At 48.6% G+C, this 25,872-nt stretch overlaps 7 protein-coding genes across 21 annotated transcripts; 4 read left to right on the forward strand and 3 right to left on the reverse strand.

The window, feature by feature from the left end:
* Positions 1–251: 251 nt before the first annotated feature.
* On the reverse strand, positions 252–6,554 carry LOC117892980 (cilia- and flagella-associated protein 410). Of its 7 annotated transcripts, none has more exons than XM_034799325.1 (10): positions 6,332–6,554; positions 5,765–5,830; positions 3,178–3,351; positions 2,790–3,105; positions 2,514–2,639; positions 2,274–2,348; positions 1,458–1,556; positions 1,098–1,351; positions 947–1,040; positions 252–872 (listed from the first exon to the last, which is right to left on the reverse strand). In XM_034799325.1, the coding sequence occupies exons 1-10, from the start codon at positions 6,409–6,411 to the stop codon at positions 759–761; spliced, it is 1,398 nt and encodes a 465-aa protein (XP_034655216.1). In that variant the 5' UTR covers positions 6,412–6,554; the 3' UTR covers positions 252–758. The 7 variants fall into 7 exon arrangements, with proteins under 7 accessions (XP_034655216.1, XP_034655215.1, XP_034655218.1 ...); XM_034799324.1 differs by having other exon boundaries at positions 947–1,043; XM_034799327.1 differs by lacking the exon at positions 2,514–2,639 and having other exon boundaries at positions 6,332–6,552.
* Positions 6,555–7,983: 1,429 nt separating this feature from the next.
* Positions 7,984–11,155, forward strand: LOC117892973 (unc-112-related protein). The gene is made up of 2 exons (XM_034799313.1): positions 7,984–8,382; positions 8,462–11,155. The coding sequence occupies exon 2, from the start codon at positions 8,575–8,577 to the stop codon at positions 10,708–10,710; it is 2,136 nt and encodes a 711-aa protein (XP_034655204.1). The 5' UTR covers positions 7,984–8,382; positions 8,462–8,574; the 3' UTR covers positions 10,711–11,155.
* A 1,084-nt stretch (positions 11,156–12,239) lies between these two features.
* On the forward strand, positions 12,240–13,117 carry LOC117892988 (probable prefoldin subunit 2). The gene is made up of 2 exons (XM_034799340.1): positions 12,240–12,498; positions 12,564–13,117. The coding sequence occupies exons 1-2, from the start codon at positions 12,368–12,370 to the stop codon at positions 12,865–12,867; spliced, it is 435 nt and encodes a 144-aa protein (XP_034655231.1). The 5' UTR covers positions 12,240–12,367; the 3' UTR covers positions 12,868–13,117.
* LOC117892975 (molybdenum cofactor biosynthesis protein 1) lies at positions 13,108–15,400 on the reverse strand. Of its 4 annotated transcripts, none has more exons than XM_034799315.1 (5): positions 15,280–15,400; positions 15,012–15,222; positions 14,882–14,960; positions 13,858–14,706; positions 13,108–13,814 (listed from the first exon to the last, which is right to left on the reverse strand). In XM_034799315.1, the coding sequence occupies exons 2-5, from the start codon at positions 15,156–15,158 to the stop codon at positions 13,153–13,155; spliced, it is 1,737 nt and encodes a 578-aa protein (XP_034655206.1). In that variant the 5' UTR covers positions 15,159–15,222; positions 15,280–15,400; the 3' UTR covers positions 13,108–13,152. The 4 variants fall into 4 exon arrangements, with proteins under 4 accessions (XP_034655206.1, XP_034655208.1, XP_034655207.1 ...); XM_034799317.1 differs by having other exon boundaries at positions 13,108–13,799; positions 15,280–15,398; XM_034799316.1 differs by having other exon boundaries at positions 15,012–15,177; positions 15,239–15,340.
* Positions 15,401–15,835: 435 nt separating this feature from the next.
* LOC117892984 (peroxisome biogenesis factor 10) lies at positions 15,836–16,994 on the forward strand. Its single transcript, XM_034799336.1, has 2 exons — positions 15,836–16,181; positions 16,241–16,994. The coding sequence occupies exons 1-2, from the start codon at positions 15,909–15,911 to the stop codon at positions 16,868–16,870; spliced, it is 903 nt and encodes a 300-aa protein (XP_034655227.1). The 5' UTR covers positions 15,836–15,908; the 3' UTR covers positions 16,871–16,994.
* Positions 16,873–25,460, reverse strand: LOC117892971 (TPR-containing protein DDB_G0280363). Of its 6 annotated transcripts, none has more exons than XM_034799307.1 (4): positions 25,239–25,459; positions 20,311–20,672; positions 19,111–20,065; positions 16,873–18,177 (listed from the first exon to the last, which is right to left on the reverse strand). In XM_034799307.1, the coding sequence occupies exons 2-4, from the start codon at positions 20,451–20,453 to the stop codon at positions 17,017–17,019; spliced, it is 2,259 nt and encodes a 752-aa protein (XP_034655198.1). In that variant the 5' UTR covers positions 20,454–20,672; positions 25,239–25,459; the 3' UTR covers positions 16,873–17,016. The 6 variants fall into 6 exon arrangements, with proteins under 6 accessions (XP_034655198.1, XP_034655197.1, XP_034655196.1 ...); XM_034799306.1 differs by having other exon boundaries at positions 16,873–18,261; XM_034799305.1 differs by having other exon boundaries at positions 16,873–18,073; positions 18,176–20,065.
* LOC117892985 (tyrosine-protein phosphatase non-receptor type 23) lies at positions 23,571–24,994 on the forward strand. Its single transcript, XM_034799337.1, has one exon. The coding sequence runs from the start codon at positions 23,571–23,573 to the stop codon at positions 24,918–24,920; it is 1,350 nt and encodes a 449-aa protein (XP_034655228.1). The 3' UTR covers positions 24,921–24,994.
* Positions 25,461–25,872: the final 412 nt, after the last annotated feature.

Raw genomic sequence — 25,872 nt, forward strand, 5'->3', positions numbered from 1 at the left:
TCAAGTAAATATTCTGTTAAATTGCTTTTTTATTGCGCATGCATGATATTATTATGATATTCAAACATAATCTGTAGACAGTAAGAGGCAAACATAAACTGGACGTGTCATTTTCTTCACTATAACTAAATTAATTTAAAAGTCACATTAGGTTTAGTGGTCGTGGTCGGCTCGTGTACAAATATTTAACAAATTCATGAGAGAGTATACAACAACACATTTCAACTAATTTATAATTAAAACGAGAAGGATGCATTGTGCTTGCGCCTTAGTTAATTAGTACGATCCTCGCATATTAAGTACAAAAAGAAGGCTAGTCAGTGGTGGTCAGTGGGGGTCAGTGCCCATGGTTAACAAACTAAATGGGAAGGCAACGACAGGCGGAAATCATCGAAATGAAACTTGGCTTCCTATTTCAGATATCAATCCCTTCTCCCACGATCTGTACTCGTTTCCCCTTAGCAATATTCTTAGAAAAAATTGTTAAACCTATTATTATATCATAATTTACATTGGCAAGTATGAATCGTTAAGTATTTGTTGGGTTTGTAGCTTTAGACGTTAGTATAATAGATTTCGAGGGGCTTCTTCTGTCGGCAGCCATCCGCCAGCTCCTACTCCTGCTCCTGCTCCTGCAGTGTCTTTTGTGCTCGTCTCCGTTCGGCTCTGTTCTGGTCATTTGTATTTGTTACCCGTGCGCTCGCCAGGGTAAGCGATGGACATTAGCTAATCGACATGCGATTAGAGAGACGTCTTCATCATTCAGTCGCCAGCTCATCGATGCGACAGCGCACGGCGTGCTCGAGCACCTCCAGGCTGGCGTAGTCCAGCTCTTTGACCAGGCAGAGCGTGGCAGACAGCAGATTGGAGCTCTGACGATGAAAGGGGAAATGATTCAGTTGTATATATAGACATATATCTTATCGATGTTGTGTCATGTACTCACCCGGTTAATGGGTCGTCGATGATAACCCGAGTAATGATTCGCAACAGAGGCTGACACGTTGTTGGTGGAATCGCTATAACGACCCTCGGGGCGTCTGCTGGAAGAGCATGAAATATTAAATATTCTTGTACTGTGCATTCCCACAGCTCACCTCGATCGCGGTCTCTCCTCTGGATCCCAATCGCCACCGTTTTCCCGCGCACTTCCATTCCTGTAGCCAGTGAAACGCTCCCCGCTCTCGGGTCCAACGCTGCGACGCTGTGGATGGTTCAGCATCTGGCTGCCGTACGGATTGTGATGGACCTGCGGCACCTGGTGCTGCTGATGCTCCTCCCACTCGGTGAGGTCTGTCTGGCTATGGCGATAGTGTGCCGGATATGCCGGTCGATCCGACTGATAGTATTCCTGTGCAAGGGGGAATACCAAAATGAAAGGGGGATTTGCATGCATCGAACATCGATTGAACATCCGTCGGAATGTGGGGGACACCGTGTGGCAGCATGACCCTTACCTTCATGGAGTGTGCGGATATGCTGGGCGGGATGGGCGCTGGTCGCACCTCCCGATAGCCAGCATTTGGGCTGCTCTCCTGGTCAGAGCCCGGCGAGCGCTGCTCGGGCATTGGTTAGTGGTGCATTTTAGTTGTTTTAGTCGGGGTCAAAGAAATGTGGTTGTGGTTGGTGGTTTGTGGTTGTGGTTCGGGTCGTGGTGCATGGTGAAAGAGTGAGCACATTAGAGACGTTAAAGATCGCATGGGTATGCCGCTCCCTGCACGACTATCCATTCACATGACAAAATGCTGAGCGAGTTGCACTGTTTTTTGGGGCATAATCAAACGCTGCTTCAATGGCTCATTAGCTGGAGGAGCCCTTCCTTTGTTCTACGCATACATAATGACCCATTTTCTCCCTACCGTTTCAGTTTTGGCTTTTGTTCGCTTGTCGATTTGGGCTTCTTTGGCAATTATTGTTTGGTTTGTGTGTCTCTCTCTCTCTCTCTCTCTCTGTGTCGTTTTCCCCTCTCAAAGTCAACAGAGTGACTTAACCCACAAAAGCAAGCAGACAATGGGTCCAATGGCCAAGCGACGGGAAAAAGCGAACCTTAACCATGTCGCAGTCGCAGTCGCTGTCGCTGCCGAGCTGAAGCCATCGCGTGACTCTTTCGAGGGGTTACGTTGCCCTCCTCCTACTTCAACCAAGTGTGACGTGCCCTCCCCCCCATCCACGCCCTACCCTATTGGCCCCGAAAAAGTGGGCTCGGCTCAGTATATTGTCATGTTGGATGCGTGGTGCGTGGGGACGATGGCTGGTTAGGAAGTGGATCTTACATCGTATTGCTGATAGGAAGTGCGCTGCTCTTTGGTTAACGTGTTATACATGGGCGATGGCGGATGCACGGGTTCCTGGGAAAACCAAGACAGATTAGTGTTTAGCGGGGGAAGCGGGAAAGAGATCTTAAAGTTAACACTAGAACTTCTCCTCTAACTTTCATTTAGGATTCATATTTATAAGCAGACAGACGGCTGGATCCACTGCCTGCTCCTGCTCAATCTCTCTAGGGAGGTTACCTTGGTGGGTGTTGGCGGCTTGGAGCCATGCACTGGCAGCACTTGGCTGCCACCCAGATCGCTGGCACTGTGTGTGTTGGTCCCTTCGCTGCTGTGATTGCCCAGCGGGCTGGCTAACAAAAGCGGCTTGTTAATGGGAACGGGATTAGCAGGAGTAAAGACACAAAGACGTGGCAAGAGTTGAGTTAAGAGTTAACTGTTAAGATTAAAGCCTCAATGGCAAGTGTGAATTCAGGGCGGGGCGTGGGATAAGTCTGGACAATGGCAGCGATTTACCTCTCGCATAATGGGACTCGAACTCTGTCGCTGCTGTTGCTGCTGCTGCTGTTGAGGTTGTTGCTGCGTCTGTGGATGATACTGTTGCTGCTGCTGCTGCTGCTGCGGTGGCGGCGAGTGTGTGGGGTAGCTATGCTGCGGCGATGTACGCTGCTGCTGTCGCGCCTCATAGGCATCTTCGTAGACCTCATCCTCGGGCACCGAACCACCGCCGCCACCGCCACGCCGCAAGGCATCGTCCACCTCCTCCTGTGTGACTTCCACATTATCGAGCTTCTTCAGATTGGGCAGCGCGCGCAATACGATCGCTCGATAGCTGCACAAATGTGGTGTGAAAAGTGTGAGATTACTCATTAAAGGCTTCCTGCGGTCTGGCAGAGTTACTCACTTGGAGCCAGACTGTTCACAGCAGGGGTTCTCCTCCAGCCAGAGATTCTTCAGTGCGGGCAGATTCTGCAGGTAGGCGATCTCATTGATGTCCTGAATGTGATTCTTGCGCAGATACAATTCCTGCAGCTTCGAGCAGTCTTCAAAGGGCGCCAAGGTGCTGATTTTATTGACGCTGCAAAAGAGAAAGAAACAAAAGATTTTCAGAAGAATTTCTCACTGTCTGTGGTTCAACAAACTTTCTCTGTTATGAAGCGACAAAGGCGCATCGGCCTCCAACTAACTGCCGTGAATCATGACAAAGATTCTTTCGGTGGCAGCTGCGTGGCGGGGTCGTTAACTCTTTTCTTTTTGAAACCAAAGAAGAATGCCACAGCAGCGACCGCAGTTAAAGAAGCGCCAGCTGGCAAGAGGAGTCATCAATTGTCTCTTTATCTGCATCTGTAGGTCAGTTTTGTAGCGTCTTCCACGCTGGTTAGCACCTCTAGCCATCCATTGATCGATCCATTGATGCTAATTACTTTCAAATGGCCAATTGCCCGAGGCAGAGGCGCGTGCTTTGATTTTTTCCCCCCTCCGATAAGATAAGATATGGGGCCGACGGAGGAAGCGTATAAATAAGTGGCTAAACTTAGCCACGGACTCATCATTAAATGGCACACGGGTGCATTGCCTCGAGCAGAGCAGAGCAGAGCTGGGCCGCCTCGAGTTGTCTCCGAGTGGCTCTGGAAGCGTTTCTCCTATTTTTAGGGCTGGGAACTAAAGCAGGCCACGCCACTCGGCACGGGGAGTGGCACCACTAAGGGAAATAAATATGCATAATCCGAGTTCCCCCATTAACGTCAAAGTTGCCCGCAAGAGTCATGACACTCGAGAGGCCCTAGGCGCAGGAGGGAACAAACGAACGCCACGCATTCAAATCAATATGAAGGAATTCATAATAACCAAAAGGAAATGGACAAGAAACGAGAATGTGGCCTACGCCAACGCGTTTCACCTGAACTGATTTATTGCGTGCCACAGCCCCAACCCAGGCACTCCACGGTAAGGCAAGGCCTAGCACAACAACAGAACGAAGTGCCTGCCCCCCTCGCATATAAACAAGTTAAAAAGAAACCCAACGACTGGCAACAAGAAAAGGTTTTCCTTGTTAAATGCTAAACAGAAAGGCAGTCATAGGGGATCTAGAAGCTGTTGCCCCCCAATACCCAATACCCCCATGTACTATCTATTACGACGAGTGGCTGATAATGCTCAGTGATAAAGCACAGTTGAAGAGCCTTGATTGCGGCAATAGCTTCCTGATAATGGGCATGACATATACAACATCTGATGAGTGCTTGAAGAGTTTTTTAGCGAGGGTACAAAGGTTTTTCAAGGAAAGTTTCTTAAATCACTTGAGAAATCTTCTAAGAAAGATTCTTGGAAACCCTTTTATGGAGTTTTCCATGGCCCTAACTAAATCAAAACTTAACCATTCAACCAAAAACTGTCTTAATTTGCATGACCATCATATTATTTCTACTTTCCATATTTGGGGATAATTAGCGACTACATTTTTGATCATTTTTGGCAGATTTTAAACACATTTAAATTTATATTTCAAATATTTGGAATGCCAATCGATTGGAGTATTGTTGAAGTTTCTGAAAAGGCAAGCATTATATGAGAAAGCTAAGGTCGAAGTTGACAAGTTTGATTCATCGTTTAAGCCACAAAAGACACTACCACAAGTCATCCGTCTCTGCCTCTTGTATTTTTGCCAATAAGATGTTGTTTATCATGAATCTCTTCCTGCTCTGGCCATACCTCAAGTTCAATGACAAGCCTACAGAGCAGAGCAGAGCAGAGCATCCCAATATGGCCATAGCTTTTGCATACAATAATCCACTCATATTTCTACAAAAACGAATATTTATATACATTTAAATATACGTTTTGTCATGCATCTGATAGTTGTCAGCATATTGCCAGCAGATGACGACGAAGTTTTGACTTCGGTGGGGAGGGAATCGATTTCATTTCGGCGACCTTGGCAGTCAAAACTGATTGTCGCCTTTTATGGCAGCAGCAGCAGCGGCATGCAATCATCAAGATACATGCAAGTACAAGTACAAGTACAAGCACAAGTATCGCTGAAAGAGTAGACACAGATTGAGTGTACTAAAGTATCTTTCACAAGTATCTCTTTGGAGCTGTGGTGCCCCTACGCACTCGCCACAAGGGGCCCACGCCAAGCCCCGCCACGCAGCTGGATAAAGTACGAGGCAAAGCGACTGGCTATTGCCAATTTTGGAGCTCCCACGACTTTTAGCTTATATTTCTGTTGCCCTCTTGTTGTTTTTGTTGTTTGTTTTTTTTGCATTAATTACGCGCGTTACGTTACGAGCGTGCCAAAGTATTTCTCTCGTATTTCTGCCCGCCTAATGATGATGCCGCAGCCAAAGCGATGACATCACTTGAAATCAAATCTCGCAGCAGTACATACGAGTATCTTGCTGTCTGCGGAACCGAAGCGTACTCAATCAGACCGGGCTTCAGGAAATGAAGATGAGATGTAGATCCTTATATGAGGTATTGAGACTTACCTTAACGCCAGCACCTCGACACCACGCATGCGTTTGATGATGGATACATCGGTGAGATCACTGCCCCTGAAAGAAACGAGGAACAGAGGGAACAAAGTTAATGCTATGCAGTGGAGGGCTCTCCCAAGTGATTGATATTCGTGCAGTGAGTGCAGCCTCGTGGCTGTATCTTTATCTGTAGGCTGCTGGCAGCTCGAAAAAGTAGTTCAACTGCCTTTTTAGTGCTCTTTGCAGGCATTTTCATGGCACTCTAAGCTCTTGAGTGGCAGGCGTTTTTCCACTACGAACCGGAGCAAAGGCAGCCCCAGTCGTGACTCTCTCGCCAGTGGACGACACTTCTAAACTGGTTAGAAGATTGCCACCCGGGATTTGGGTCAAACTGGAGGGGCATAGGCACCGACAGGCACCCCAGTACACCAGTACACCAGTGAAAGCCGCCAGAGCATGCCCCAAAAAGTGGGCTGATACCCAAACAGAGATCAGAGCTCTGTACGCTTTCACCTACGGTTCGCTACTGCACCTGCACACGATTAACAATAGAGATTTGATCTATTCGCAGCAGCTTACCAGCAATTTAGTTTTGTAATTAGGCCCAGATCCGATTGCTTGGCCCGAGCGATGACCATTTCCTCCGTGAGGCGCGTCATTGTGTTGCTTTCCAGTGACCCGTGCAGTAGCCAGTAGCCGCCGCCACCAAACAGGTGTGCCCGCCTGCTACGCTCTCCTCTCTATATGTAAACCGCACACAAATGACCAATTTCAGATGTGGTAGAGAGGTTGCAAAGCAAACAAACAACAGGTTACCACACTTACGATATATACATATCTCTATATATCTATGCAGTGGCTGTGTTGTTGTTGTTGCTGTTATTACACCGATTCGCCTTGACGTTGTTGCTGGTGTGTCTCTGACGTATGTTGTTGCTGTTGTAATCACTGGCGTGTCGTTGTAGGCGTTGCTCCAACTGATGCAACGAGCGGCTTGGATTGGGAAGTTCCTTTGGAATGGAATTCGTATGGGAGATACCTCCGCAGCGAATCTCTCGCAGCAGCAGCAGCAGCAGCGGCGAATCTCTCGCACGGATGACTAAGCACCGCGGTTGTTGCGCTTTTATTTTTACTATCAACGTAATATACCGTTTTATACTCGACTCGAGCTGTGGCTGCAGCTATTTTCGAGTGTTTCACCGTTTAAAACTGTTTTGCAAGCCGAAATATAACGTAATTTAATGTCGAAAATACCATTTAATGATTGTTAAACCCGCACAAATATTTCGCCAATTGTCTGGATCGATTTTTTGAGCACAGATGTTTGCAGTCTTTGCTGCCTTTCGTTAATTTTGCTTGTTTAAGAACGAGAATTTTGAATAGCCTAACAATGGCTCTATATTCCGAATTGACACTTGGATCGGGGGTCAAAATTTGTTAAACAACAAGATTTTCCATTTTTCCATGCACCGTGTTTTTGCAACCAACCACAAAACAAACGAAGTCTTTGCCTGCTGTACAGGTATTTCTCTCGGTTCGTGTATGTTCGTGTGGGGCAGAGTGAGACGGAAGAACAGACTCGCGCGTGCTTTACACAGTGTTCCGCTATGTTAATAAAACTACGAATAGTTAATTTTTCTCTCCCGGTGCGCTCGCCACGACAGTCGCCACTAGACTTCTTTGGGGCTTTTGGGGCCTACTATGCAACCGGAGCGATGGAGCTTTTTGCTCCAACACAGGCACACACACAAACAAAACAATTTTACTGCATTTTTTGTTGTCTCTGTTTACGAATAGAGTGTGAAGCGGATAAGCTTGATTGGTTGCATTTCGACCAAGAATCGAAAAGCAAATGGGACTAAATATAGTATATGTAATTAAATCAGAGCTAAGCATAGCAGTTGAAATTGCTAGAAGCTTAATTATTTATTAAAATAAAAAGTGGCAATAAGTTATAAACCCATTAATAGCGATGAAGCAGCTAAAACCGCAGCCGTGACGATACCTAGATATCGATAACCAATTATTTATTACTAAATTATCTATATCTTTATCCTATGGTGCCCTTCACAAAATAATTCTTATAATCGCAAGCACCCGCTAAAATATTTATAGTTCATAAATAAGAGTACCATTCCTAATTACAAATTCAATAAGAAACCTCAGTAAATCGATAGTCACTATCGATATCTTAAAATAAACGCGAATTTGAGCAGTGATATTTGTGATATTTCCGTAAAAATATTTCTTTATTTATAACAATTAATTTCTGCACTGCACTAATATTCGTGTCGGGAACGAGAAAAACATTGGTTGAGGGCGGAGCGTTTATTGAATTGTGAAACGAAACAGCATCGTAACCTTGGGCGTGTATTAATTAACTCGCTTCTAGCTGCCAGCAGCCAGCGTCTCCCCCAATAATTCTGCTGACATCTCCTCCACCCCTCCTCCGTCCGTCCCCACCTCCTGCCCTGCCCCTAACCAAGTGGCGGATATATAGCAGCAGAGCAAACATCTGGCGAGATAAGGGCGCCCTCCCCGCTCCCCGCTCCCCTGCCCAGACCCTCACAACGAATTTATTGCAAAAACGGCGCACAACATTTTTTTGAGCTGCGGAGAAACGTTGAAACGTAAGTTGGATTACGTCATCGTTTGGGGAGCAATTTTAGACGGTGATTGGTGATTGTTTGTGTTGCTATTCATTTCTAGCCTCTCCCCTGACCAGATCGTTCTGTTCGCGCAAGTATTGGACGGCGACGCCCCCTCACCTCATCTCGTTGTGTATCTGAAATAGGCTATAGATTTGTGGACCGAAACGGACGATGATTCATGTCGGCGAGAACACCTGGAACCTGCGGATCCTCATCACAGATCTGCAGGTGGAGAAGACGATTCGGGTGAAGGGCGATCAGCACATTGGCGGCGTCATGCTCCAGCTGGTTGATCCGGAAATGCCCAAGGACTGGTCGGACCATGCGCTGTGGTGGCCCGCCAAGAACGTGTGGCTGACCAGGACACGCTCCACACTGGACCAGGCAGGGGTGCAGTCGGACTCGTTCCTCCACTTTACGCCCATGCACAAGACACTGCGCGTGCAGCTGCCCGATCTGAGGTATCTCGACTACCGCGTCAACTTCTCGGCCAAGACCTTCGGGGCCGTGGTCAACCTATGCAAGGACCTGGACATACGCTACCCAGAGGAGCTGTCGCTCTGCAAGCCCGTGGAGCAGGAGCACCTGAAGAAGAACTTCTCGAAGCTGCCACAGAAGAAAATCCCCGTGGCGGAGGCCAATGGCGTCTCCTATCTGCAGCCAGCGGCGGACACCAACTCCTTTGTGCCCATTGCTGCAGCGTACAACGGAAGCAACGGCAGCCTGGACAGGTCGCACAACGGCAATCTGCTGTGTGCCCCAGCCTCGCCATATGCCACGACACCAAGGCGCGCTGCCACGGCACCGGGAACACCGATCAGCTCGCCCACGGGGACCTGGAAGCACAGCTCCAATGGATACACCAGCTACGATTCGAACTCCAGCTTCGGTGACTTCCAGGAGAACCTGGCCGTCTCCCCCCGTTCCCCCAGTCCGGATGTGCGGGCCCGTCTGGTGCGGCCGAAGACGCTGGTGGAGAAGGCACGCCTGAATGTGGGCTGGCTGGACTCTTCGCTGTCCATCATGGAGCAGGGCGTGCGCGAGTATGACACACTCTGTCTGCGCTTCAAGTACTTTACGTTCTTCGATCTGAACCCCAAGTACGACCAGGTGCGCATCAATCAGCTGTACGAGCAGGCCAAGTGGTCCATTCTCAACGAGGAACTGGATTGCACCGAGGAGGAGACACTCATGTTTGCCGCCCTTCAGTTCCAAGTGAACCACCAGACGGAGCTGCATCCACCGGGCATTGATTCGGGCATAGAGACGTCCAGCCAGGAGAATGGCGGCGAGGATGACATTGATTCGGCGCTGAATGAGCTGCAAATTACACTCGAGGGACCCAGCAATGGCAAGGATCAGGGCAACATCACCAGGATACCCGAGCTGTCCGACTATCTGAGATTCCTCAAGCCACAGAGGTTCACCCTCAAGGGCTACAAGCGCTACTTCTTCACCTACAGGGATCTGCACTTGCATCTGTACAAGTCGCAGGAGGATTCGCGTCGCGGTGCTCCCTCCATCAGCATCAATCTGCGGGGCTGCGAAGTCACCCCCGACGTCCATTTGGCCCAGGGCAAGTTCGCCATTCGTCTGGAGGTGCCGCCAGAGGGTCGCAGCGGTCCCAATAGCGAGGTCTGGGTGCGCTGCGAGAACGAGGAGCAGTACGCCAAGTGGATGGCTGCCTGCCGCCTGGCCGCCAAGGGCCGTTCCCTGGCCGACAGTTCATACGACAGCGAGGTGAGCAGCATTCGCTCGCTGCTGCAGATGCAGAAGCCCGCCCAGGGCGCTCCGCTGACCATCAATCCGCGCACCGTCGAACCCATGGACTACCTGTCGCCGAAGATGCTGCGCAAGCTGTCCAGCAAGGCGGTGCAGCGGATACTGGAGGCGCATGCCAATGTGAAGAAGTTGCCGCTGATGGACTCCAAGCTGAAGTACATACAAGCCTGGCAGTCCCTGCCCGACTTTGGCGTCACCCTGTTCATCATTAAGTTTGATGGCCACAAGAAGGAGGAGCTGCTGGGCGTGGCACACAATCGCATAATGCGCATGGACCTCAATTCGGGCGATCACATCAAGACCTGGCGCTACAACACAATGAAGGCCTGGAACGTAAACTGGGGCATCAAGTGCATGATGATTCAGTTCCACGACGAGAGCGTGGTCTTCTCTTGCCAGTCGGCCGACTGCAAGGTGGTGCACGAATTCATTGGCGGCTACATCTTCATGTCGATGCGCTCCAAGGAGAACAACCAGACACTCAACGAGGAGATGTTCCACAAGCTAACGGGCGGATGGTCGTAAAGGGATCGAGCACAGACAGAGGTGTAGATGTAGATGGAACAGTACAGCAGCAGTCTTACAAGTGCCAAGCACAAACTTCGTCGCATGTTTTTATCTATATTTAAAGAGTTGTGTGTGTGCGTGTGTTGCGTGTGTGTAAATGTTAATGGAAGCAGCAAATACCTTAGACTAAAAACGAATGATAACAAGCAATGTTGTGCCTTTTAGCCAGAAAAGCAATCTTAACCAAGTAGTCTCCCAAGTCAATGTTTTACGTGTGTGTAACAGTCCCTCAAGCAGCATGTTAAAGCTACAAATTTTAGTCCAAAATGGGGGGAGAGCATGCCCATCCAACGTGAGATATACAGCCCCTTTTTTACAACTCTTCGTACAGTTTATTGTGTGTGGACTAACCAGCAGTTTTATATATTGTATATTTATTAAACAAATTAATAAGCAGAATAAATTATTTGATATGTTTTTAATGATCGTAAACAACATGATCGTGTGTCGCATTTATATTTACATTCTTCAGCCAGACAGATAGCAGCTGGAAACTCGAACCGAACCCTGAGCGGGGCTGAGCTGAGCTGCTCCTCTGGGGTTACTCATCCAGTCCCTTGGTGGACGGGGCGTGCTGCAATATAAAGCATGCTTATTGTTATTAATAACACTTTCAATTGAATTGATAAGCAGCGGAGAGCGACGTGGACTCATTCGTTGCCCCCATACCAGAGATTACACAAACACTTCACGTTGATTGATGACAGGCGTTGAAGAGTTATTCTGAATGGGGTCGGTCGTCTGCACAAAGATGGCATGGGAGAGAAGACTTCAATTTAATTCAATTATGCATAATAGAGTTATAGCTGAAGAAATTTGCACCGGTTTCTGCACATTACTTTATTCATATAACAATGTGCAACTTTTTTGAAATTCGCGCTCTTTGGCGGTGCATCGATAGCACGTTGCTGCTGCCCTGGCAGACTATCAAAAACGTGCAAATTTCTCAGCGTGAAAGCTCCCTAGTTTCTTGAAAGCTCACTAGAATAAAAAACTTCAAATACAAAAAAAAACAAATGATTAAGTAAATAAAAAATATATAATATTAATATTTAATAATACAAAATATATAGAAATAAAAGTAAAGAAATCAAATCAATGAAAACACCATCCATAGGTGATTAGTTATACGATAATGATGATTTTTTCATGTTTACATGTTTCATACATTTACATACATACTGAAGAAAAAGCTCCCTTGCTTCCAGAAGGGGTGACCTGAATGAAAAAATCCAATGGAAATTTGTTATATATAAGGTCATAAGGTATACAATCTAATTAAAAAGGAGTATTTATAATAAGTAAAATGGATTCTTCAATCGTATTAAATTATTGGTTCAGTGGTAAAAGTGTTTGCAAGCTAGTAATATCAATTAGAACATCAAAATGGGGGAAAATGATTACAGATTTACGGTTTATTTTACGAGAAAATTATCGACAATTTCGCGGTCACACTGTGCGCAAAGCAGTTATCGTCGTGCGGTCACACTATTTCTGCCTCGTGCGCCGTCATATTTTGAAAGAAAATTCTTAATTTTTGCTAAACAAACCGATTAGTATTCGAATTATCGCTTGTAGTTTGTTCCGGGCGGTTGTTTAAGGACTGAGCATCATAATGAGCACCGAATCAACGAAACCTGCGCCCAGCCAGGAGGCAATTGTGGCCCAGTTTCAACAGCTGCGGAACGACCAGCGAAATTTGGCCAACAATCTAAATACCCTGGAAATGGACTTACGGGAGCACAAGTGAGTCACCGGCCGGCCTCCGAATAGACATTGCAATGCTAACAATATGTTTTTGTTTGTTCCAGAACTGTGATAGAAACATTGAAACTGGCTGATCCGGATCGCAAGTGTTTTCGTCTGATTGGCGGCGTCCTTTGTGAGCGGACCGTGAAGGAGGTGCTGCCGCAGCTGGTGGAGAACCAGGACTTCATTGCCCAGACCATTACCTTAATCACTGAGGATCTGAGCAAAAAGGGCACGGAGCTAAACAAGTTCAAGGAGGAGCACAACATCAAAATTCGTGGCGAGCACCTGGGCGCCGAGGGCGGCAAGGATGCGGAGACCAGCGGCAGCAAGTCTGAGAACCGCAACGTTCTCGTCTCCAACTAGAGAGCAGAGAACCCAGCCAGCGCAGCGTATTTATTGTGTCTATGTATGAAATGAACTCTGCCAAGATAACTCAACCGATCGCCGGATCATGGATTGAAAAACTGAAGTTCTAATGTTATATGTAATTTTTAGCTGTAAGGCGAAGTTCACACGCCCACTCACATCCCAAATCTCTCATTCACACGCATAACACACCACTCAACCAAACCACACACCGGCCCCGAAAGTAAACCACTTCTGTAACAGAATATGAACCACTCGTCTGGTGCTTTATTGGAATGCTTCTCAGGACTGCTCCCGGCGCTGGTAGTCTCGCTTGCCGCCGGACTTGCTCAGCAGACGGATATTCGTGATGCAGATGTCGTGGGACACGGCCTTGCACATGTCATAGACAGTGAGGGCCGCAATGGAGACGGCTGTTAGGGCCTCCATTTCGACGCCCGTCTGGCCGGTGCAGCGCACAGAAGCCTCCAGCCGCACACACTGCTCGTTGGCCAAGAGCTGGGCCTGCACCTTAACCGAGGACAGCGATATGTTGTGGCACAGAGGAATCAGCTCTGATGTGCGTTTGGCTCCAATTATTCCCGCCAGTTGAGCCACGCTCAGGACATCGCCCTTAGCCAGCTCGTTGGCTGCAATGAGCTGCGTGAGCCGCTCCCCCACCAGAACGGTGGCTTCTGCTCGGGCCAGTCGCATGCTGGTTGGCTTCTCGCCGACATCCACCATTTGGGCCTTGCCCTGGGCATTGACGTGGCTGAGGCTGCTGCAGTGGCGGGCTGCCTGGAGCAGCTGTGAACGATGAGAATGAAGATGATGGTGGAACAGTGCAGCACTTGCAATGGTAGATGGGCGACTGGTGTCTGCTAGCCGCCTATCAGTATCATTGGGCGATTTTCCATCTGCGAGAGGTTCAGCATGCCTGGGGGAGAATGCTGAAAATGTGAGTACTCCTCTGGGACTTCTCCAGCGATGGAAATCATTCAAGCTCACCTGCATGCTGTCGTTTCTTGCGCCGCACAGCGGCTCCGATTAGATCCACCAGATCCTCCTCGGACACGTTGCTTCGCATGGCATCCCGCAGCGAGAACTCCTTGTTGCCGAACAGACACACCTTGATGTTGCCATCTGCGGTGAGCCTCAGCCGATTGCAGGAGCCACAGAAATGCTCTGTCATGGAGGTGATGAAGCCCACCTGTCCCTTGAAGCCCGGCACTGCAAATGCCTTTGATGTGTCGTTTGGCCCATTCGGCAGGGCCTCAAACTCCGGCCATCGTTGGCGAATCAGCTCCACCGTCTCCTTGAACGAGATCAGCCTGTCTGTGTGCCATTTGTTGCCGGAGAAGGGCATGTACTCGATGAACCTAACGTCCACGGGCCGATCTCTGGTGAACTCCACAAAGTCGCAGACTTCGTCCTCGTTGAAGTTGCGCATCAGCACACAGTTGACCTTCGGGCGGTAGCCCAGCTGCACGGCCAGATCGATGCCGGCAATGACCCGCTCCCAGCCCTTCCTCCGCGTAATCTTCTCGAAGCGATCCTTCTGCAGTGTGTCCAGGCTTATGTTGAGCGAGTCCAGGCCTGCCCTTTGCAGTGGCAGTAGCAGGCGTGTCAGCACCAGGCCGTTTGTGGTGATGCCCACATGCTCCAGCTGCGGCAAGGCCTTCATCTCTGCCACCAAATCAACAATGTCACGCCGGATAGTGGGCTCGCCGCCCGTGAGACGTATCTTGCGCACTCCCTGCTCCACAAAGATGCGGGCCAGACGAAGTATTTCCTCGGTGGTCAGCAGCTTGTCCTTGGGCTGCAGGGGCACTCCATCCGCGGGCATGCAGTAGTCACCTGGAAACACATGTTATTCATGAATTTCGCCACAACATTTAATTAAGCCAGAGGGATCCACTTCAGCAAGAGTGTGCCAGTGGGCCCTGGGCCTCTTATCGTATCATGCTTGGGTGCCGCTGATAAACGTTCGATTGGCCCAGAACCTGTTGCGGTAGGTAGGTTGAAAACTTACAGCGCAGATTGCAGCGTTCCGTGAGTGAAATTCGCAAATAGGTGTGGTGTCGCCCAAACGTGTCTGTCAGCGGTGAGTCCTATGGAATACAGGATTAGCTTACTGATTTCTCATTAGAAATTAGACCCACCTGTTTGTTGGCTCTCTCTGGCTCTGTTTGCGCACTTGTTGCCAATTTTAGGGAACCGGTTGCCGCTGCCGAAGCCTTCTGGCGGAGCGGAACCGGTGCTGCAGTCTGGCAGAGCAGCCTATTCGCGTATTTCACCAGCAGACGCATTTGATTGATGTTTTGCGCTCTAATAAATGAAGCTTACGTAAACCGTCAATTTGCTGGGGGGCTGCTGGATGAAAGCATACCGTTTAATACATTTTAATGATAAGCAATTACATATGCTCACGGCAGCGGGCGCTTCTTCTTGCTCTATCTCTAAATATTGGGCAGCGCGCGATCCACTCCACAGTCGCCGAGCTTTGTTTGTAAACTAACTGAATGGATGATCAAACGGTGTTATATTGGAGCTTTAGGTCGGTCAAAGCTCCCCACTTATCAACGCCACGCTGGTGTGTGTGTTGTGGGGGCCACAAGCAGCGGGTCGGCTAATTGTTGGCAGTTGCTCCATCATTACCACAGCAGAATTTTGTAAACGGCTTAGCTCGTCAAACTCACTGCTTTGTCAGCAGTTGCATATTGCAAGTCCACTGCTTTAACATCTTGCAAGTTGCACAAAACGCCTGCAGAGCACATGCAGGTAAGGTGTGGCTTTCCTTATAGTCGTATTCTACTATACTTCAGTCTGGAATATGATTGCTGCCACCAGATACACTACAAATCTTAATATAAAGCATATATTTCTCTGGCTCTCATTGAAAGGTCTGCCTGTTCAGTGTTGGCAAACTCCAGTGTCATACAACCATAACCGATGGCATTCGATAGCCAAAACAACAGCTGTTGGTGCAATTTTGCACTTTGATCGTCCGTTGAAAATGTTGAAATCTTCAGAAACATTCCAAATAAGATAACAAAACAATGGACTTTCGAAATGCCCGTGCCAGGCAGCCGGAAATCGTGCGATCCGTGCAAAAGGATGCTCGATATACGAACGAGCTGGCCGAGGACTTCTCGGATGTGCTGCGCCTCACCGGCCCACGGAATTGGATTAAATTCAATCAAATGTGCAAACTGCTGGCGGAGCTCAGCTATCATGGATTCGCCTCGGTGAACAACCTTCAAACGCTGGGCGAGGAGTACACGGGCATCATACAGGTGGACGGCAACTACAAGCAGATACCCAGTCGACTGGCAAGTGTAGAAATTGGATTTAATAAAACAAAATACAGTCTGACAATAGTTCCTTGCAGATGCAACTACTTGCCATTGTGCTAGAGTTTGGTGGGGATGCCCTGTTCCTGCGATTAATGCAAAAACTGGACCTGTACATAGCCAGTCACGAGGAGATACGACCCGAGGCCAAGCTGCAGCTGAAGAAGCTCATCCATCGCCTGAAGCAGTCACCCGGCTATGTGAAGGCCCTGCACAAATCGCTCTTTTACCTGAACTCCAGCAAGTACCAGCTGTCCAAGCGCACCACTGGCATCAACTACGTGCTCATCCGTCACTGGCTGCAGCCAGAGTTCTCGCTTTATGGCTACAAGATCCTCGGCGTCATTACATTTCTGCAGGTGACCGTCTCCCTGGCCATCAGCAGCTGGGATGCCTGGCGGGAGCACAAGCGGCAGCAGCTCGAGTCGCTCAAACAGACAGGCAAACGATTCCTGCAGCGTGCAACGAGTGTCAAGAGTCAAACGGATGGCGATGCGCCGCAGTGCATACTCTGCCTGGAGCCGCGCACCAACTGCAGCCTGACGCCCTGCGGCCACATCTTCTGCTGGAGCTGCATCCTGGAGTGGCTGGAGGAGCGCGACGAGTGCCCGCTGTGCCGCGAGTCCCTGAAGAAGTCGCAAGTGATACAACTACAGAATTACGCCTAGGATTAATGTGTATTTCGTTTTTTATTTAAAACAGTTTCTATGTACATACATCTTATATGAGGAGGATTGTTGTGTTCTAACTATATGTTTAGTTCCTAATTATATTTGTATTTACACTACGCTAGATGGTCAAACAGTCGAACGTCTTATATAATCTCCAGATGAATGGAGCGAGTGAAGATTTGCTTGCGACGCCGCGTCTCGTACGCCGAACGCGCCTCTGCTGCTGATTCGAAGGCCACCCTGGTATCGCCAGTGGGCTTGCCGTCGTCGTTGAAGCGTCGGATAATATCATCGGGACTCAGTTTGTAGTCACTGAAGAAGCGTAGTATGTCCTTCAGCTCAGCCTTGAAGGGAACATTGGTCATGGCCACCACACAGCCGGGACGATTGAATTTGTCGGGTATCGAAGAGCCGCTGCTGCTGCTGTTGGACACATTCAGCGCTGGCGACAAGCTGCCACTTGCGATTGCGGGTGGATCTGGCCTGGCAAACGGATTAAAGTGCTGCTTCTGTGAGCTGTTGCTATCCTCATCCTCCTGCCGCTGCCGCTCCGGTGGCGCCTGCTGCTGCTGTTGGTTGTTGTCGAAACGACTGGGGCCACGACGCCTGGACGTGGGCTGTGCCGACACCTGCGCGCTGTTGCCACCATTGTCGGTACGCCTCGGGCCATTGCCCCCGGGCAAGTAGTCCATAAACGGCTTGTTCATGCGATCTGCAATCTCCTGTGGCGTGATGGGCACCACCCGCAGACCACGACCACGGAATCTGCGATTGTGGAACTCCCTGATGGCCTGCTTGGCATTGGGCCCATCCGCAAATTCGACAATAAACTCACCCGAGCTCTGATTGCGATCGTTCAGCAGCATCTCAATGTGTTCGATGCGCAAATTCTCCAGCGAGAAGAGCTCCCCCAGATCGTTGACCCTCGTGGCATACTCACAGTTGTGCACACGCACGAAATTATCCTCCTGGCGGGGCGGGCGCACGCCCTCGTTCTGGTTTTGGGGCATGGGCATGCCGCCAAAGGGACCGCCACCGTTGTGGTTACGATTTATCGATTGATCCATGGATCCTCCTCCTCCGCCATTGTGGTTCATGTTGCGATTTTGGATATCCATATTGTTGTTATTGTTGTTATTATTATTGTTAAATGGAAAATTGGGTCCGCCTCCATTGTTTTGTTGTTGTTGTTGTTGTTGCAATTGCTGCAGCTGCTGTTGTACTACAAATGGCAGCATACCGTTAGCCATTGGGCCAGTGTTGACAAACGGTTGCATGTGATTCTGCTGCGGCATTTGCTGTTGCTGCTGGTCGCGATTTTGATTGTCATCCGCACGTCGCCGCGGATCGTTGTTAAATCTCGCCTGCATGGCCAACTCCTCGCGCTGCTGTTGCAGCAGAAGCTGCGCTTGCGCCAACTGTCGCCGCTTCTGATCCTGTAGCAGTTCCTCCCGCTGGTCGGCCTCTTCCTTCAGGAGCTGCTCATTGGCTCGACGCTGCTTCTCCTTAGCCTGCAGCATCTCCGCCTGACTGCTGGGACGCACACGCAGCTGCCGGAAGCCAATATAATGCCGCGAGGTGTCCTCTAGGGCCGACAATGCCTCGGACTCACGTGCAAACAGCACAAAGGCCACAAATTCGCGCCGATTGTTGGGACTCGGCGCCAGCAGAATATCCACAATGGTGCACGTGGCGGAGAACATTTTCATGATGTCCTGCTCGGTGGTCAACTGCGGCAGATCCTCCACATAAAGAACATTGAAGCTGGGCATGCTGCTGCCTCGATCGTTGCCAACATTGCGACCGCCGCCGATATCTTGTGGCGGCTGCTGCTGCTGCTGGTGCTGATTGCGATGGGATTTCTCTTCAGCCTGCTCGAATTCCGCATCCCCGATGGGCACAATCTGCACGAGGCGATCGCGGAACATGGTGTTGTGGCGCTGCAACGCCTTCTGGGCACTGGACACCCGCGAGAACTCAATGTACGCCACGCCAGTGCGACTGCCGTTCACGGTCATGATTTTGATGCCATTGTGCGGTATATAGAGACCCTGGAAGTACTTGCGCAGATCGCTGTAGGAGGTGCTCTGGCACAAGCCACTGATTTTCACATAGCAAGTGTCGGCCACGGCCGAGGACATGCCGCCGCCACCTCGAGGACTGTGACTGCCCCCGCCACCTGGCGAGCCGCCCAGGGACGGCGAGAGCTTGGCCGCCGTCTGCTGCTGGAGGAGCACTTGCTGCTGCTGCTGAAACAACTGCGGATAGATCTGCGCATACGGATTGACACTGGCAAATGCAACGGGCTGCTCCACCGCCTGTCTTAGGACTTGCTGCTGTCCCTCCATTTGGGCAGGACTGTTGGACCCTGCTCTGGCGGCTGCCTGCAGAGCGGCTATCAATTTGTGTGCATCTGGAGCCAGTGGCGGTGCTGGTGCTGGCGTTGACGGACCATTGGCATTGGGCATATTGTAATTATTGGTGATATTATTCGTGGTATTGCTGGTCGTATAGTTCTGCAGCGAGGGCAGAACGGGTGGCCCGCCCAGGCCCAGGCCGAGGCCGAGGCCCATGCCCATGCCCAGACCCGGAAGACTCACGGCGGCAGCAGTCTGCGGCGGATTGGCCCAGGGCGACAGACCACCAGCGACAATACCACTCAAGCTGCTGGATTGTAGCTTCAGCTCACGCTCAGCGCTATCGGCACGCTCTTGGCGACGCTTACGGATCGCTCGATCACGCTCCCGTTCGCGTTCGCGCTCAAGCTCCCTGTCACGTTCGCGTTCACGTTCTCGCTCACGCAGCTCACGATCGCTGTCCTCAGAGCTGGAGGATCGACTGCGACTACGACTGCGGCTCTGGCGGCGAATATCCCTGCCGCCTGTAACCTCCGCCAGCACAATGCCGGCCTGCTGCTGATAGTCCAGAAAAGAGGGAACCCCAACTGGCTTGCTCTGGCTTTGGCTTTGGCTCAGGAAACTGTTAAGGCCACCAATGATCGGTGGCTGTGGTGCTGCCACTGGCATGGGCACCGGCACGGGCACAGGCACTGGTGCCGCGGCAACGACTGGTGTGCGTGCCGACTCGATGACTTTTTGCATTTCGGCGCGCGATGAGAGCAGCAGGCGCACCTGGCTCTCCATGAGTTTCTCGCAATTCTTCAGCATGGCGACACGGGCATCCTCATCAGTGCTAAATTTGGTTTGATGACGTTGACAAAAAGAGAGAGAGAGAGAGAGAGAGGAAGAAAGAGAAGCAACAAATGAGGCTGGGAGTTCTCAAAGAATTGTCTGATTTTTGTACGGTATGTTATGATGGCGGCACTGGACACCCCCGCCCACATCCTGAACCCACCAGGAGCTCCGTGCTACTTAAATATCTACTTAATAGACTAGATTTTTGTTTTGTTTTGTTTTTGTTGTTGTTGTGCTAACTACCTGAAAGCGATGAAAGCATCGCCATTCTCGCCTCCAATTATGTGGACACCGCCCTCTGGTATCGAGAGGCCCGTGAAGAAATTTCGTATGTCGCGAGCATTTGCCGTCCACGGCAGATTTTGTAACCGAATAATCACACTCATCTTGATCAATCAATTAGCTTTCAAATTGCAATTTATTTCTTTATATTCACTGAGAGATGGACAGACAGAGAGACGCACGTAGCTCTCAATCTATCAATGATCCTTTGCTGTCTGTTCTTTCAGCGATTTCTCCATCGTTTGATCGCAATTCTGGATAACAGCTTCAGCTGTTCATTAGGAAGATACTCGACGACTTCCCTTAATAATCGCTGCTTGGATCTGCAAGAAGAATGAGAGACATTTGGATTGTGTGGCAAACTAATTGAAAAGGTAAGAGACACTTTTGTTAGATAAAATATAAGTAATCGCTCGCATTGTGGCACCCTCGTGTGACCCGACAGAAAGTTGTGTGTTAAATTATTTCCCCATCAGCATTCATAGATTTCTGTAACCCATTAGATAAGTACTTTGGAAGACATCAGTATAAATTTTCCAGCCCATAAATGAACATGATTTCCAGTAATTTATATCAAATCATACCTTATTTATGATCAAGATCGGTCTTTAACAATAATTTGTATACGCTTTCAATTGTATTATTCAACAATAATAGATAAGCAATCGACTAAAAGTTTTTATTAGCAATTTCCAGCACAAATTCGAGATCCAAAGGTCCCCTGATTACCATATTCCAGAATACATTTTCCAAAAAGATTCCATTAAATTATAGTGTCAGGCAATACAATTTCAGACTATTTTATTCATGAATTTATTTTTATTCCTAGCAAAATTTTCAACGCAAACGTAGATTTCTGTGGGTCCTAAACCATTTACCTTTTGTGTAGCAGATTCTTGCTTTTCCCGTTAATATTCCTTTTCTACTGGAAATATTTTTCGTAGCAAAATATTGCAATATTTCGCATATATTTATAGCGTCAGGCAGTTAGATAATCGATTTTCATCAAATTTTTCTCTATGATAAACATTTCTGCGAGTCCTAAGTCTGTTCTGTTGCCATAGTTTGTTCGATTCCATTGGAATAAATCTCAGGAAATAAACAAGGCTTTTCAGCTCTTTGGGTTCATATTCCCTAACTAATTTTCTATAATTTCCTCGAATAACATTTTAAAGAAATATAACTTCAACATATACCGCATTTCAAACCATTTTGCATCACTTATTCAAAGCGTCAGGCCGAGGTAGTCGTAAATATATTTCCTTCTGTTAACATCATATCTTTAAACTCATTTTTGGCAGCTTAATTGTAGTTAATTTTATTCCATGCCATTCCATTTTCCAAAATAATGTAACACCCATTGAAAGCGTCAGGCCATTATGCACATCCCCCGAACAGCGTAAAGTATGAGCCCCAAGAGCAGCTCTCAGAGATCCCACAGAGCTCTCTATATCTTGCATTGAACAAGCGTTAACAGTGAATGCAATTCTCCGTTTCCGACATACACAAATCTTTGTTTGTGGCTGTACGAGGACTTCCTGAGTGGGGTAAAAGCCTCATTGCTACTGATAATTATAGCTGGATATTCGCTCTGCCGCACATTTCGGGATACACCATTCGCGACTGAGTTCGCATTTTCCCATGACAATCTACGGTTAGGGGGCAGGTGTCTGTTTAGGCTATTGCATAAGACGATACCAGTTTTATCTAATCAGCTGCAAGTCGTTTTTCACAGGCAAAGTAAAACCTCCACACGAGAAAGATCTAAATGGGTCTGTGGCTCACTTACCCAGGAGACGGCTGTGACCTTCGCACATGATTTTCCATAGTGACGAAAGGATGATTGAGTTGTCCCTGCCTATTGATACTCCCCCCATTAAATGGATGCTCCACCATTCCATCCATGATTATTAGACGGCTTTAATTTCCTCATTAGGAGGCGCATTCAAATAGCTCAGCCCGCGGGGGACGGGGGCAAACCATGCAAACTGCTTTCCCGAAAAAGAAATGCCACGAAAAACCCGTTGAACGTTGGTTTTTGTCTTTGGCTCGTTATGGGAAGCACTTACATTATGCAGCTTTAATTCGATTGCAGTCGATACTCGACCGACCCAAAACACAAACAGAGAGCCAGCCAGGCGGCGGACAGCAGCCAGCAGACAGCAGGAGGAGCGCTTGAGGAGGCCTGATCCAATCCGAGTGAGTCGGTTTGTCAGTGTTTCGATGTCAAAGACATTAAGAGTTGGGGGAGCTGCTGTTGTCGTCTATTAGCGGCGGCGCTTCAGGAAACCCAAAACTCCACTCTTCACACAAAGTTGTCACAGGCGACTCCTTCCGCTTGGCTATATAAAAAGCATTGTTGGCCATGTGGCCTGGCAGTAACACCAACGAATTGACCGCGTAACCGTCTCCGTCGAAGTCGGTGTTAGTCATCTTAGTGATCGTGATCGTCATCGCCAACAGCCAGTAGCTCTGTGATTGATTGAATCGTTTGCTCGCATCGATAGCTCGGATCGCATGCATCGTTGAGCATTAAAGCAATGACAATTCCCACAGTGAGTGATTGATCGATGTGTGCCTCAAACTATGGACTCAAGCTGTGATTTACACCCCCTTGTCGCGACGATCCTTTAAGCACCTTAAGGATCGCAAAAGAACGAATGTTTCTGGGTGTTAATGAGAGGCAAAACTTACTGTTTGATATTTATCCTATTAGATTTGCACTTTCAGCTTCAGTTCTTATATTAAATGTCCGCCGAAATCAATCATACAGATCTTTATACCCAAAATATTCAGCACATTCCACACTCTCTCGTTATCATTTATATCTGTCTAAGAATGCTCTGTAATACACAAAACAAGATTAGATAAAAAACTGATCTGCATTAGACATGATAAAGATATTAAAATATAAATGCAAATATCAGATAGGAGACTTTAATGTTTGTGGAACCACTCAAGGGCCTTACTAACCCAGAGATCTATGCAAATTTTGGACAAAAGAGAGACGTAATGCTCGAACTAAACTGATTTCCTTTAAAAAAAATCGAATTGTTTATTATCCTACAATCTCTATAGCTTTCAAGAACTAAAAACTCATAAAATCTCAAGAGAAATAAACCTTAAACTGCTCAAATCCTCACCCCCAATCTCTCTCGGGCCTTACTCAACCCAAAGATCGATTCAAAAATAAATTCTTCTCATAGAAAAACTCAAAAATAATGATCGCACAGCTTCCCTGCTTTCAGACAATGGCCGCTCTGGGCCTTCTAATGCTTGTTGGCGTCCATGGAACCACAATAATCAGCATTAAATACCCGCAACAACAGCAGCAGATGGCAGGCGTCGGCAATATGGGTCTGGAGCATCCGCAGCCGGCAAAGCGGGATCTTAGCTTAAGCTATGCGGCCACCAATATTAACTCCAAGGAGGGGACACACGTCAAGACCATCACCGTGATCAAGAACTTGGGCGGCGTCCATGGTGGAGAAGTGCAGAAGCGTCAGCAGCAGAAGCTGGCCATCGATCCGTCACTGCATCAGAACGAGGATTGGGCGAGTGCATTTCGTGATAACTTTGACTCCTATGGGGCCCTGCCCGATGTGCCCGACATTGACGATCTGTTTGAGTTTGTGAATCGCAAGAAGCCCGACGAGCCGAAGAAGACACAGGAAGCGGAGCTCAAACCCAAGCCAAAGCCAAAGCCCGTAGAGGAGACAACCACCAGTAAGGCCATCAGCGAGCACAGCGGAAGCAGCAACGGTGGCAACAGCAACAGTGACAGCGATGAGGCAGTGGTGGAAAAGATCAAGGGCGATGCCGAGCTGTTGCCGCACATTAAGCAGGCGAATATCCTACGCATGCAGGCGGCCCAGGCACGCGCCTCCATGGAGAGTATCCAGAAGACACGCGAGTCCCTAATAGCCGTCAACTACTCAACGCCCATGCACCAAGTGACGCAGTACTTTGACAACTACGTCCAAGCGGTGCCCAATGGCTATGATTACACGAAGCCATGTGGCGCTCCACCCCCGGGTAATAGCTATCAGGTGACGACACCCTCGGGACGCACCTACGACATACCACAGAGCAATAGCAGCGGCACTGGTGGTGGCAATCATCCATACTTGGCGCCGTCGCTCACGAAGAAGACGCAGATTCCGCCACTGGCGCCGGCACAGCCTCAACAGCCGCAGGGGCAGCAGCCGCAGTCGCCTAATTACTCCTCGGTCAACTCGCTGGTGCCGCCCGTGGGCAATCCTCCTCCGCAGGCACAGGCGCAGCCTCAGCCTCCTTTCCAGCAACAGCCACAGCCGCAGCCCCAGCAGCCAAATGGCGGAACACTGCCGCCTCTTCCGGCTGCCGGCAATGGGATCTCCACCAGCCAGCGGCCCTATGTGGCGCCCAGGCTGCGCAACAATGGGCTGGGCATCAATCGGGGACCAGTATCACCTTTGCCACCGCTCGGCTCGACGCCCCAGCAGACGCCCAGCTTCCGCTCTGGCATCTTTGGCGGCGGCGGCGGCCCGAATCGTCCGAACACGTTGCGATCGCGTGGCCTAAAGTATTAAGCACGGACTTCATATAATATATATTCGGGTCTACGAACTGTAGCTTAACTTAAGCATCAAGAGAGTTTCCTAATAAACACAACACATTGTCAGAATGAAAAAATCAATAGCGTGGGCTGGCCCGCTGGCCGCTCATTTTGCCCTACTTTTCACTTGAGTGGATTTTTGGGTTTCTTTCACTATTTACACTATATTCTTTTGCTGGACCACGCGATCCGCCCAGATAGTGGGCTCCAGGGTCTTTGGGGGCACAGCCCCTGCTGTGGGTTGGGCGCCGTACGAGTGTACGCACGATTTATTCAATGAACTTTTACTCACCTCACACCAAATGGAAACCATACAAATACGCAACTTATTCGAGGGGCCAATGCACAAAGACATGTGGGGTTCGGTTTTGCTGCAATCGCTATATATTTATTCGGTTAATTTCTATTGCTTATTTCAATGTGAGAGTCGACAATTTACAGCAAACAAAATTAAAATGCTGTAATTGCTGAATATGACAGAAAAAACATGGCGGCCACGCGTATCTACTAGTGACAGCGGAACTATCGATAATATATACCGCCAGACCCTCAAAAATATACCAAAATATACCATTTCATTTTAAAGGTATACCGCAGTCTTAAATCATATTCCTCGATTTTGATGTTCGATTTAATATTACTAGCTTGCAAAGACTTTGAACACTGAAACAGTAATTTAATCCGATTGAAAAATCAATTTGGCTTTTTAAAAAAAACTAATTTGTATGGGATTGTATACCGCATGGCCTTATATTTTACATTTTTTATTTGGATTTTTCATTTCATGGTCAGGAAAATTCTCTATCAGACGCTTTCCCGATCTCAAAAAGATATCGATATATTTCTGCGACTCATTTCTGCGCTTAGCACAGAAATACGATCCTTTATTGGAAATGAACTCCTTATATTATAAAACATTACTTTCC

The sequence above is a fragment of the Drosophila subobscura genome, chromosome J (assembly GCF_008121235.1).
Source record: "Drosophila subobscura isolate 14011-0131.10 chromosome J, UCBerk_Dsub_1.0, whole genome shotgun sequence".
NCBI classification, from domain to species: Eukaryota; Metazoa; Arthropoda; class Insecta; order Diptera; family Drosophilidae; genus Drosophila; species Drosophila subobscura.